A 13,293-nucleotide genomic window follows, 5' to 3' on the forward strand; every position below is an offset into this window, starting at 1 on the left:
TTGAAATACATTTATTAATACCATTTATTTCTTAAAGACTGTAAAAAAAAATTATATAAAATGCTTTCTGGACATACAAAAATATTTTTAACGTTTTGTATTATTTTTGATGCTGTTAATTAGGAATCTTTGGAACCTGCTATATTTTAATAATGGAGACTAGGAAAACTAGACTGTTCTCTAAATAAGGGAGTTCCAGCCTTCTTTGTAAGGGGCTGTAAGGAATGTACTATTGCTCTGATGTGTAGAAAGGTAGGGAGGGATGCGAGAGAATTCCCTGAACAGGGGAAAAATGTCATCATGGATGAAATCATGTTATGAGCTAAAACCAAACTTGTGAATTTACCATAAGAACAGGTAATAATTAGACAGTATGGAAGATGGACATTGCAGGGGGATCAGTTCTGCCCCCCCCCCCCACTCCCCTCATCTTCATTCTAATTCTATAATACTTTTTAAAATGAGGAAAATAGCCATGAAGCAGCCATAGGTACCTGGCTAGAGGGATTGTACCTTGTACCTACAGTACAGTGAAGATGAATGCATTGCACTCACTCTATTGAAAATCAATGCATTACAGGCATTACCAGCAGTGAAATGGTAAAGGAAAGGGATGACCTTAGTATCTCCCCATTTCAACATCAGCAATGTAAACACCATTGCGTACCATTGTACTGCAGAATTTATTTTACAGTATGGCGAATTTGTCTGTATTAAAGGGTATATACTATTGCTATAGATTCACGCTATAACATGGAATGCATAGATCTTGAGGATGCAGTGTGCAGAATAAAAGATTTGCTAAGATTTTTTTGACACAGATAGAGGATGGTACCACAGGTATGTTAGCCTTTAAAGTAGATAGAAAAAAGGCTTCTGACATTAAAAAGAAAACAATAGGGTAGACATTATACATCTACTGGCTTACTGATATTTTAACAGTGTGAATGCTTTCAGCACTTCTCATGTCTCTTCTTTAGGCACCATACAACAGAAGATAATATTTTACTGTATTACTGTAGCTTCTTTTTCAAATACCCATAGACGGGACCTGCATTGTCCAGAAAGCTTGCACTCCTTTTAAACATAATTTAGCAATTAAAGGTAAATTATACCTTTCTGTACTTTTGTTATTATAAAATCCTTATTTTCTTTCTTAGATTATTTTCTAATAGTTCATGTGTCCGATTACTGGCTGCTGCCAGTAAAGGTATCCAGTTGATTCAAGACGTGATCCCTAGGCAGCTCATTTGTTATGCAGAATACAATTGAATACACAATTCATTTGTCTCTTCTGTTCTGGGCTATAGCCAGGGGAGGAGACACAAGTCCTGTATTATTGCTAGTAGGAGTAGAGGTGAACACCATCACCATATAAAAGAGCATGTGATGGATTTTGGAAACAGTATATTTAAACTATGTACTGCATTAGCTTTAATATGGGCATGTTGAAGCTACTGTATTTGGTTTAACCCATGGCACCCCCCTAGGATTATCCCTACTTAAGCTACATATTGATTTTATTTTAAAATTTGGCATGGGCTTATAAACTCCATTTTCTAAGTACAGTACACTAAGTATGACTTTTGCAATAAGATATGGAATTCCCAGTTTGAAACCATATGTTTAACATCTGTCTTTGACATGCCCTGTATGAAACCTAATATTTAAGATTGAAATTGCTTTTAATATTTTGTAATGCCTACTGTATGTTGGACTCTAAATTCCAGCTACACACTATTTTTGATTAAATATATTGTATCTCCTGTATAAATACCCAACTTTCCACTACACATCGTTTTCAGTTGGATATTTATTCTCTGTATACTGTAAGTCCCAATTTCCCACAAGACATGTGGAGATATTATGCCCTATATAAATCCCCATGTTCAACTACACATTGCCTTCAATTGGAGCTGTCATATCCGCTGTATAAAGCCCAGTGTTCCACTGTAGATTACTTTCAGTTCGAGATGTTGCATTCAGTGCAAACATTCCCATGTTCTGCTATACATTGCTTTTAGCTGGAGATATTCTATCCCCATGGTAACTCATCATGTTTCACTATTCACTGCTATTATTTGGAAATATTGTATCATATGTACAGTATAAACCTCCATGTTCCATTAGACATTGCTTTTACATGGAGATATTGTAGCCCCTGTGTAAATACCATATTCACTATACATTGCTTTAAGATGGAGATGGGTACCCCTGCGTGAATCCCAATGTTACAGCTATGCAGTCCCCCCCTGTAATGTGGGATGTGCTCTGAATTCTTCCTCTTGTTTTGTTGCAGTGCAGAAGAGTGAAGCATCACCACCAAGCAGCCTGGCAAAGGAAAGGCTGTGACTACAATATCTGGAAACTGGATCTCATCTCCGCAGATGTTTCATTATGTGCCAGCTCTACCAAACTCCTTTTTTTTCCTCACACCTCCGGAAGACACCAGAACCGTCTTTTTTTGCTGTCTATCATTTGCTTTCAAGTAAGGAAAACTGCAAGATCAATCTCGTCCCTCTACTGCATAAAGAATGGTATCCTCTTACAATGGATGCCCCCTTTTTGACATGAGCTGCTTTTATTTTTGACTTTTAGGACACACAATTGATATGATGTCAAAACAACGTTTGTTGTGTATAGAATTCCCTGGAGCACAGAGCCTACTTAAAATTGTTACAAAGAAACCTGTGGGTTTGCTCTTCAAGGTAATGTGTGTTTTTTCTGCTTCTCTGAATAAGTTTGATGTATTTCATTTAGCATTTGTAGCATTACTGCATTAATATAGTGCATTGTTGCTATGTTTCATGTGTGGCTACTGCTGAATTTTCAAACAAATTAATCATTTTATATTTGTAAAGCAGAACATTTAGATTTATTGTTTGGTGCTGTGATTAAATCATTAGTTGACTTGTAAATGGTTAAAACTAGTAGTGATTTATTTTAACCCAGTCAGCTAAGCATGGTCTTTCCTTCCCATAATGTATGGTAGACAGGTTGCCTAGATTTTAGAGAAAATAAGTAGGACCCTGAAAAAAACGAATTAACCCCAGAACTGTAAATAAACCTTTTCTACCGTTTAGAAGATGAGTTGGAGTGGTCACATTTTTCTTAATTGAATGAATATTTGAAATAAGTGTATAATACAAGAGCAACATTTTATTTTAAGATGGTTAGGTTAGACCTTTAATCGTAAATACCATTTCATGACAAAGTAGATTATACATTTTAAGTCTGACTGTCCATATATGCAGTCTTTCCCTAATTGCTCCTTTGTCCTTGTAATGCTATTATATTACTTGAGATACCTCTGGGAAATAATAGGAGTTTATAACATTTGGATGGTGTTTAGATAATATTTTTTTATAATGAAGCATGAGGAACTATGTGCAAAATACCTTTACATCTAGTGAATACCCCAGGGGTATTACGCTATGGAGCACATACAATAATTACCTTAGCTGAAACGGCATTTCTCTGCAATGCGTCGCTAGCCCTTTTAGGGCTGAAGGAATTATTGTAAAGTTATTAAAATAATGTCCTGTATTAAAATAATTTCTGTTGCTCCCCAGGTGAGAGGTTTTACGCCTCTTGTTCTTTTCCAGAAGACCTTCCAGACCATATGTGTATAATTTGCACCGTGAACAGTGTGATCCACTGCCAAAAGACAATCAGAGGAACAAGGCTAAGCATTTATTTGGTCCATAACTATGACAGTGGCCACTGGAGACCTCATAGATGAAGCATTAGCTTTGCCAGGTCCACCTCAGGACACGTATGACCCTGAACAAGATCACGGTTGTTGTGAGAGAGTGGTTATCAACATCTCAGGGCTGCGGTTTGAAACACAACTGAAAACCTTATCACAGTTCCATGAAACATTATTGGGGGATCCTAAAAAGAGGATGAGATATTTTGATCCACTGAGGAATGAATATTTCTTTGACAGAAACAGACCCAGTTTTGATGCCATTCTGTACTATTACCAGTCTGGTGGCAGGTTAAGGAGACCTGTTAATGTGCCATTGGATATCTTTTCAGAAGAAATCAGGTTCTATGAACTTGGAGAAGAAGCCACAGAGATCTTCAGGGAAGATGAAGGATTTATTAAAGAAGAGGAACGCCCTTTACCAGACAATGAATTCCAGAAGCAAGTGTGGCTATTGTTTGAGTATCCTGAAAGCTCTGGCCCTGCCAGGATTATAGCTATCATATCAGTTATGGTGATACTGATATCAATTGTGAGCTTTTGCCTTGAAACATTACCTGTTTTCAGAGATGAAAATGAGGATGTGCATGGGAGTGGAGTCAAACCTTATGCATACTCAAACAGCACAGTTAGATATCAACAGTCTAATACCTTCACAGACCCTTTCTTTGTTGTGGAAACACTTTGCATCATCTGGTTCTCATTTGAGTTCCTGGTTCGTTTCTTTGCCTGCCCAAGCAAAGCTGGCTTTTTCACCAACATTATGAACATTATTGATATAGTTGCTATCATCCCGTACTTTATTACACTAGGTACCGAGCTGGCAGAAAAAACTGAAGATGGCCAACAGGGTCAGCAAGCAATGTCTTTAGCAATTCTTAGGGTTATCAGACTGGTGAGAGTGTTTAGGATCTTCAAGCTTTCTAGACATTCAAAGGGCCTTCAGATTTTGGGACAGACTCTCAAAGCCAGCATGAGAGAACTGGGCCTTCTAATTTTTTTTCTTTTCATTGGTGTCATTCTTTTTTCCAGTGCAGTCTTTTTTGCTGAAGCTGATGAGAGAGATTCTCAGTTTCACAGCATCCCAGATGCCTTTTGGTGGGCTGTGGTTTCCATGACAACAGTAGGGTATGGCGATATGGTCCCTACAACAATAGGGGGCAAAATAGTAGGCTCCCTGTGTGCAATTGCAGGCGTTTTGACCATTGCCTTGCCCGTTCCAGTCATAGTGTCCAATTTCAATTACTTTTATCACAGAGAGACAGAGGGGGAGGAACAAGCACAATATTTACAAGTGACAAGCTGTCCAAAGATCCCATCATCCCCTGACATTCAGAAAAGTAGAAGTGCCTCCACTCTCAGTAAATCAGATTACATGCAGATCCAAGAAGGAGTCAATGATAGCAATGACGACTTTAGAGAAAATAACTTAAAAACCACCAATTACACCTTAGAAAATACAAACAATGGAATATAACCAACATGTTAACTGATGTTTGACCATAACATTACAAGTTTGCCTCAGACAGTTGCAAAGTTTGTGTAATACAATAGTTTGCATTCTAGACAATATTTTTCTAGGTGTGTCAATCTGGCACGAAAAGCAATAGTTGTGTAAGTGATGTTTTATTTCATTTCAAACTAGAATATCACTCACAGAATATCTGTTGGCAAGACTTGTGAAGTTAAGGTTTTACAAGTTTCCAAAGAAATGTTCTCTACATGTATATTACAGATTATCTTAGTTATCAAACTCATCAGGGTTAGTGCTAGAAATATATTAAAACCTCATGTACACATCAAGTCTAATGTAAGCTGTAGTAAAGTAAACATTCAATTGCACTTAAGTAACCACTGCACATATATACTGTATACCCAAGAACACATTTTCATACGTCATGCTTTAATACTTAAATAACTATTAAAAAAAGGCACCCATGTTTTAATGAAAAATATTTTTTATTTTAAAAGAGAAAATGATTCAGTATGACAGATAGCTGCTTCACTGCCACTGCAGTGTGTCTGTGCAGGAACATACAAGTGTGGCACAATGTTATTTTGTTTCCTAATCTGCACCTATATGCAGAATCATGAAAATCATTTGCACATACTGTAGATTTATTCATAGTTCTCAGCTATGCTTGTTACGTGGCTATTGATGAATCTCAGATGTCTAGTACTGTACATGGTAGGTTTTAAGATGTGAATGGAACCACCCTAACCCATTAGCTGTCACAGGGGCCAGAAAAATGAATATTGCAAAGCTGTGAGAGGGTTAAAAGGTAAGATCAATCATGTTGATTTGGAAATCTGGTTTTGACAGACATCTCAGGATGATCAGGAGGCCAGTTGCAAACCTGTTCATAGGGAACTACAGTCAGATCTTGATTGGGACGTAACACACCTATATAATATTCATATTTAAAATAAGTGCATGCATGTGTGATTACTTGTTTATTAGCTTCTCCTAAAAATCCAGGCTCTATGTATCAATTTAAAAATGTAGGCACAAATTATTTTGTCACAACTTGCACTGAAATATATCTTTGCAAAGGCCAGGCAGAGTCTACAGTATGTACTAATCTTAACTGACTATTTTGGAGTATGTCTGCAACAAAATGTTGGATTTATAGAGCAAGCGGGAGGTTTTAGGGTCGGAGGGATTTACCTTGTTTATTTATTAAGACATATGTGCCTTGCGTAACTTTTTTTGAAAGTTTTCTACATTGGTTTTCTCTGTCCCCTTTAAAAGTGATGTCCCTTAAGTTGTTTCTTGTTAGCGCCAATTTCTACAACAGTTGAAATAGACGTAATAAATATTTTATGTTTCAGACAAAAAAAATGGTACATTTTACACAAATGCATCAGCACAGACCACAATCTTGATACATAGACCCTCTCAACTGACTGGGGTTCCCTGTGTTTAGGGTGGGGAACCTCTGTTTAAACCCGTTTGTACTATAGTGCTAGGGTTTCCTGTCTAGATGGTGGTTTAACCAGATTTAAATTGTTGCCACTATATTATATTTGATTGCCTTGTATTACAGGTTTATGAGTTTGCAGTCCCCAACCAACATTGAGTGATCAAAGTTTCATATTTAAGATGCTAATATGCTACAGTACTGCATAACCTATGTCCACATTCCATTTATAATGCAGTCTAAACTGTATGTGAAACAGTACTAATGCATGAGTATTTACTGCATGTACACAAAAAAAAATAATATATATATATATATATTATACACACACACACACACACACACACACACACACACACACACACATTTTTATATATATATATATATATATATATATATATATATATATATATATCTTTTTATATATATATATGTAGAGGTATCAGTACCGTGTTAGCCGAGCTTCAATAATCAAAAAATAAATAGATGATACCTTTCTGTGGCTAACGAAATGCTTTGTACATGTCTGTACATACTGTGCTATATGTATGCACACACAGCTGTCTCTCACACATACTTATACTCCTTGTTTTTCCATCCCTATACACCAATAGGGACCACATAGTATCCACACACACTTTTAGTTATGCTACTAACTCTCACATTTCCACACCCACCCACACCATTTATATCCGCTCCCACTCCACACACACCTTTTGTAAAGCACTGTATATACTGTGGGCTCTCCATTCATGTTAATTCACACTGATACACATACACACTCTTTCATCACTTGCTTTCAGGAACCTTTTGACACCTCCAGCCATAAAACACATCCACACCGGGGGAAGGACCAGCACAGATAACATTCCAATAGACACTGTTTATAGTATAGCTTTTGCTTGCTTCATTCATTGTAACATCGCCGGAAGAAGAGATCAGTGTATCTCGAAAGCTCGCACAAATAAAAGCATTTCGTTAGCCACAGAACGGTATCATCTATTTATTTTTTGATTTTATATATATATATATATATATATATATATATATATATATATATATATATTCTTAGTAGAAAAGTGGTATCCATGTATATAGTATTTATACTCTCGAATTATATTATCTGGATAATTTCCTTATAGGAATAAATAGGTCATATCAGAAAAAAAACACATTGATTGTACATTTTTATAAGAGATTCAAGTTATAAGCAAAATATGATTGCATAAAATAATGTTCATAAATGCTGTATGTTACGTGATCACTAATTCAACCTAGCTATTGTAATAAACTGTATTACACTATGGGGCATGCACTTCTGCTTTTAGTGTATATAATACTCATGCATTAGTACTGTTTCACATACAGTTTTCACTGCATTATACATGTAATGTGGACATAGGTTATGTACACTTCTGCTTTTAGTGTATATATATATATATATATATATATATATATATATATATATATATATATATATATATATATATAAAGCAGAAAATAGCTGTGTTAGTCCAGTTGCGATAGTGCAGAATAAATGAGTTCTTCAGTATTCGGTGATACCTTTTTTATTGGACTAACAATTTATGTCATAGGACTATCCTGTCCTATGACATAAATTGTTAGTCCAATAAAAAAGGTATCACCGAATACTGAAGAACTCATTTATTCTGCACTATATATATATATATATATATATATATATATATATATATAGCAGTCAACCCTCGCAAGAGCAGACACAAGACAGCACTCAGAGGTAAGTGAAAAAAACCTGTATTCAGTGGTGAAAAAAGCACAAACATGACCAACGTTTCGGTCCTCGTGGGACCTTCCTCAGGGTGGTGCACGAGGACCGATATGTTTATTTATCTTTATAGGACATGCACCTCAACTGTTGTTTTGTATTCTGAGTGCTAGCTGCCCCCCTTTTGTGTGTGTATATATATATATATATATATATATATATATATATATATATATATATATATATAAAACGAAAAGAAGATAGCTTGGCTCCCATAGCATAATACTGTATTTTAATAATAATATGTGCTGATAGATCACGGACACTTACAATAAACAAAGTAAATAAAGGCAGTGGTTAAAAGTCTCTAACATCACCCGTTGGAGCCTCCGTTTGTCGATATCGTGTGCTAGGTCCAACAGACTTCTGCAGTCGACACCAGGAAGGTGCGCGCGCACTCAGTCTCCCCCTGGTGATCAAATCCCACGAGAGTTGGTGACCATAGATACCACTGGATACGGGCACAGCAGACGAGCTCCCTGCACCGATCCAATGGAATATAATGAAACGGACAGGCTCCAAAGTGGTGGATAGATAAATAAAGTGCTCCGAATGAAAGTATATAATTAAAAGTCCAATACTAGCTCCTTCCCTACGCATTTCGTTGCTGCATGCGACTTCCTCAGTCTTACATGTAAACATCTTATCTTGCCGGGGATAAATTCTGTTCTTTCTCTAACAAGAGAGAGTATGAAGTTAAGGGCAGGATTAACTGTCTTTCCACCTTTGTAGTGTATCTCATATCATGCTCCTGTGGTCCCCAATATATAGGGAGAACTATTCGTCCTATGAGCACTAGGTTCCTAGAGCATAGACGCAATATCATCAATGGTAATCTAGCTCATAGTCTCTCTAAACACTTCTCTATCTGCCACAATAAAAATCCTGCATCTCTAACCATTAGGGGTATTGAGCATGTATCAGTGTCTCTCATTGGGGGTGATAGATTCAAGAGGTTGTGTCTGAGAGAGACCTTTATTATTATTAAAATGCAGTATTATGCTATGGGAGCCGCGCTGTCTTCTTTTCGTTTTATAGATCAAGACGAAGGTGGTTTTTCCTGAGGACCGGCAGCGACACCCAGCAGCTGATTAAAGACATTTTTATTTTTATTTTATATATATTTTTTTCTTTTTGGGGCCCGTTTTTCCTACCTTCCCCCCTTTTTTTCCCTTCCCCCTTGTCCTTGTTGTGTGTTATATGTTGTTTTGTCCCTAGCAGCACTGAATATTCACCAATTATCTACTGTTTCTATTTGGTTAAACAACAATACTATATTTGTAATTTTATGTTTGTCTGGTTTCCTAGTTAGCGCAGCAGTTTTTTCTTCTTTCTTTTATATATATATATATATATATATATATATATATATATATATATATATATATACAGTGTTCGACAAACCTATACATTTGCACGCCCCGGGCGAGTGGATTTAACATCGTGGCGAGCTCCTATTGGCCCAAGCAGCACACGTGTGGTACTAGGTGGCGAGTAGATTTTTTTGTTCGGCGAGTAGATTTTTTGGTGATTTGTCGACCACTGTGTATATATATATATATATATATATATATATATATATATATATATATATATTTATAAAATAGGTATACAATACCGTTCCAAAGTCAGGCAATCGCCCTGAGGAAGGTCCCACTAGAGGACCGAAACTTTGGTCTAGATCTACCACTGTTCACCAAAAGACTTGTGTTAATAACTTATTTTTGTGTGCTGCCTCTGGATTGCCTGACTTCGGAACGGTATTGTATACATATACACAAGGATTTGTTTTCATTCTTTGATACATATAATACAGTTTATGGATCAGTTTTGCACCAGTTTTGTATTGCCACATACTGTAGGGGAGTATGTATCAAGGCAAAAGTGGTGCAATTGTGGGGCAAAAACACCCTGCACCATACTGTATGTATCAAAGAAAAAAATCCCATTGAAACCAATAGGATTTTTTTCTATGATATACATTATCTGGACAATGTTTTTGCCCCAGAATTGCCCCACGTTTGCCTTGATACATATGCCCCACAGACCCCAGAGTTTGTTCATACATAGGTATATCTGTGAAAGCTATAGTCTTAATACTGTAGATATATGAATAGCCATATCTGTTTTACATGCATATATATTCAAACACACAGATAACTAATAGTGAGTATAGTCCATATGGGTGTCATAGGATCAATATTATATTTATTCTGAGAAAAAACTTAAAATCATACTAAGCTGTTTGTATATGTTTGTGTTTTGTATATGTTTGTATCATGCATTCAATAACCACAGTGTGACACCAAATGTTGTATAGATGTGTAATCAGATTCACAGATAAATGATTAGCTGAAGATTCACTAATAGAAACAGGGAAGAAACTAAGAGAATATAAAACTCAGCTCAACAGTTCACTGTCAGTAAGCTACAATAGATAATTCTAATGTTGCATAAATTAAATATATTGTGCGTTGGTGGCCACCATATAAAGAGTTAAACCTTTTGAGTGTCAGAATTACTGGCAACAAATGTTTTGGATTTTAAACTAATTATTGTTTCCCTCTAGCACTTAGTTAATTTCTAAGCATAAATGCATTACAATACATTAGCAGTGTATGTGTTTATTTATATAGCGCCAAAAGTGTACTCAGCGCTTCACAAAGAATACAGTACAGGGAATTATAATAATACAATAAGTGCAGTAAAATCAGACAATAGGAAAGGAAATCCCTACCCTGAAGATCTTACAATCTAAGAGGTATGTTGGGAGACTTACAGAGAAAGCAGGTGAGGGAATAAGTGCTGTAGATGGCAATGCTTGGTCACAATGGGGGGTAGGAGTGACTGAGTGTGGGAGAATAGCCATGAGTGCAGGCTATTAGGATGCTTGATTTGTTTGGTGTGTTTTAAGGTTAGTCAGTATTATAATGAGAAGGTTAACACACTTTACAGGGGTAGAGATGGCAGGGAGGCATGCGTGAGATCAGGTGTGTATGTCTGGCTTCAGGCTTAGGGGAGATCCTCAGCAGAAAAACACTAGGGTTAGGGAGTGATCACAAAACCACACTAATTGAGGCAAATAATGAGTAAATAAATGGTAATCCAAAAAAGTGGGTGCAAACTGTGAACTGTAAAGTGAATCAGAAAAGGGGGGGGGGCAGGAGAACACAAAATGGATGTGTCTCCCAAAAGAATCCACTATAATGCACTCCTACTTAATTTAAAATTTAACTTTTAATATATTAACATAAAACATATATTACCTAAAGCGTTGTGTATTGTGCATTAAAAATAAATTAAATTGACAATAACTAGCGTCTGTGTCAGTGAATGTGTGTTGGAGTGATCTCAACCGACAATTGGTAGTAGAAGCTACAGGACACAGAATGCTGCTTAGTCAGGGTATAAACCCCTCTGGGGCACCTATGAGATCAGGTACACGAGTAATAGTAAATAAATAAATAGACATGCACACTCAGTGACTGTGATGTATCGTAAGGCTACCGCAGTCCTGCTTAGACTTGTAAACCACAGAGCACTTGAAGATGTTAATTAAACATGTGTTGCCATCCAATATATATAAAAGTGCTACTGATAGTATAGTGATGGAGGGTGAATGATTCACAGCATAGTGAAGCAAATGTTCACAGCATATTGATCATTGAATCATTCTACAACACACTCCAAATGGTTAAATCATATAAGAGCAGGCGTGCTTGCACACTGAGTGTAGTGAAGTACCCAATTCAGATCTACATAGATAAATCCAGGAGACTACTGAACACTACATAAAAGCAGCTCCAAGTAGGAGACTGACAACATAGCGCGCCAAATTTGTCCCTAAGGAAGCTCCTTTGCTGGAGGGAAATGCGCGTTGGACGCGCTATGTTGACAGTCTCCTACTTGGAGCTGCTTTTATGTAGTGTTCAGTAGTCTCCTGGATTTATCTATGTAGATCTGAATTGGGTACTTCACTACACTCAGTGTGCAAGCACGCCTGCTCTTATATGATTTAACCATTTGGAGTGTGTTGTAGAATGATTCAATGATCAATATGCTGTGAACATTTGCTTCACTATGCTGTGAATCATTCACCCTCCATCACTATACTATCAGTAGCACTTTTATATATATTGGATGGCAACACATGTTTAATTAACATCTTCAAGTGCTCTGTGGTTTACAAGTCTAAGCAGGACTGCGGTAGCCTTACGATACATCACAGTCACTGAGTGTGCATGTCTATTTATTTATTTACTATTACTCGTGTACCTGATCTCATAGGTGCCCCAGAGGGGTTTATACCCTGACTAAGCAGCGTTCTGTGTCCTGTAGCTTCTACTACCAATTGTCGGTTGAGATCACTCCAACACACATTCACTGACACAGACGCTAGTTATTGTCAATTTAATTTATTTTTAATGCACAATACACAACGCTTTAGGTAATATATGTTTTATGTTAATATATTAAAAGTTAAATTTTAAATTAAGTAGGAGTGCATTATAGTGGATTCTTTTGGGAGACACATCCATTTTGTGTTCTCCTGCCCCCCCCCCCCCTTTTCTGAGATCCTCAGCAGCAGGAATGAGTTGATAGAGGGTGTGAATAGAGGATTTGTGTGGGTGTTTTTTATTGAGGGGTAAAGAAGTTGCTGGGAGAGAGGTGTATAAATAATGGTGCAGTGGGGAGTAGGGAAGTTGGAGAGAACAGAGACGTTCACAAAGGAGTGAGGAAACAGTAAACCGTAAAAGCAGTAGGGAGGGCATAGTGAGATGCAGGAGGAGAGACTTCCCAGGTACTGGGGGATAGAAAGAGTACAAAGAGTCACAGCTTTTGGAAAGTTAATTTCT

The 13,293-nt window shown here is 36.8% G+C and overlaps 1 protein-coding gene across 1 annotated transcript; it reads left to right on the plus strand.

Annotated features, from left to right (window-relative positions):
- The first annotated feature begins 3,708 nt into the window (after positions 1-3,708).
- LOC142502633 (potassium voltage-gated channel subfamily A member 2) lies at positions 3,709-6,926 on the plus strand. The gene has a single exon (XM_075613876.1). The coding sequence runs from the start codon at positions 3,711-3,713 to the stop codon at positions 5,184-5,186; it is 1,476 nt and encodes a 491-aa protein (XP_075469991.1). The 5' UTR covers positions 3,709-3,710; the 3' UTR covers positions 5,187-6,926.
- The last annotated feature ends 6,367 nt before the right edge of the window (positions 6,927-13,293 follow it).

Source organism: Ascaphus truei, chromosome 9, assembly GCF_040206685.1.
Source record: "Ascaphus truei isolate aAscTru1 chromosome 9, aAscTru1.hap1, whole genome shotgun sequence".
Classification (NCBI taxonomy): domain Eukaryota; kingdom Metazoa; phylum Chordata; class Amphibia; order Anura; family Ascaphidae; genus Ascaphus; species Ascaphus truei.

What these genes read in the sequence shown, in the direction of transcription:
- LOC142502633 (XM_075613876.1), top strand. Translation starts at nt 3,711, where the DNA reads ATGACAGTGGCCACTGGAGACCTCATAGATGAAGCATTAGCTTTGCCA.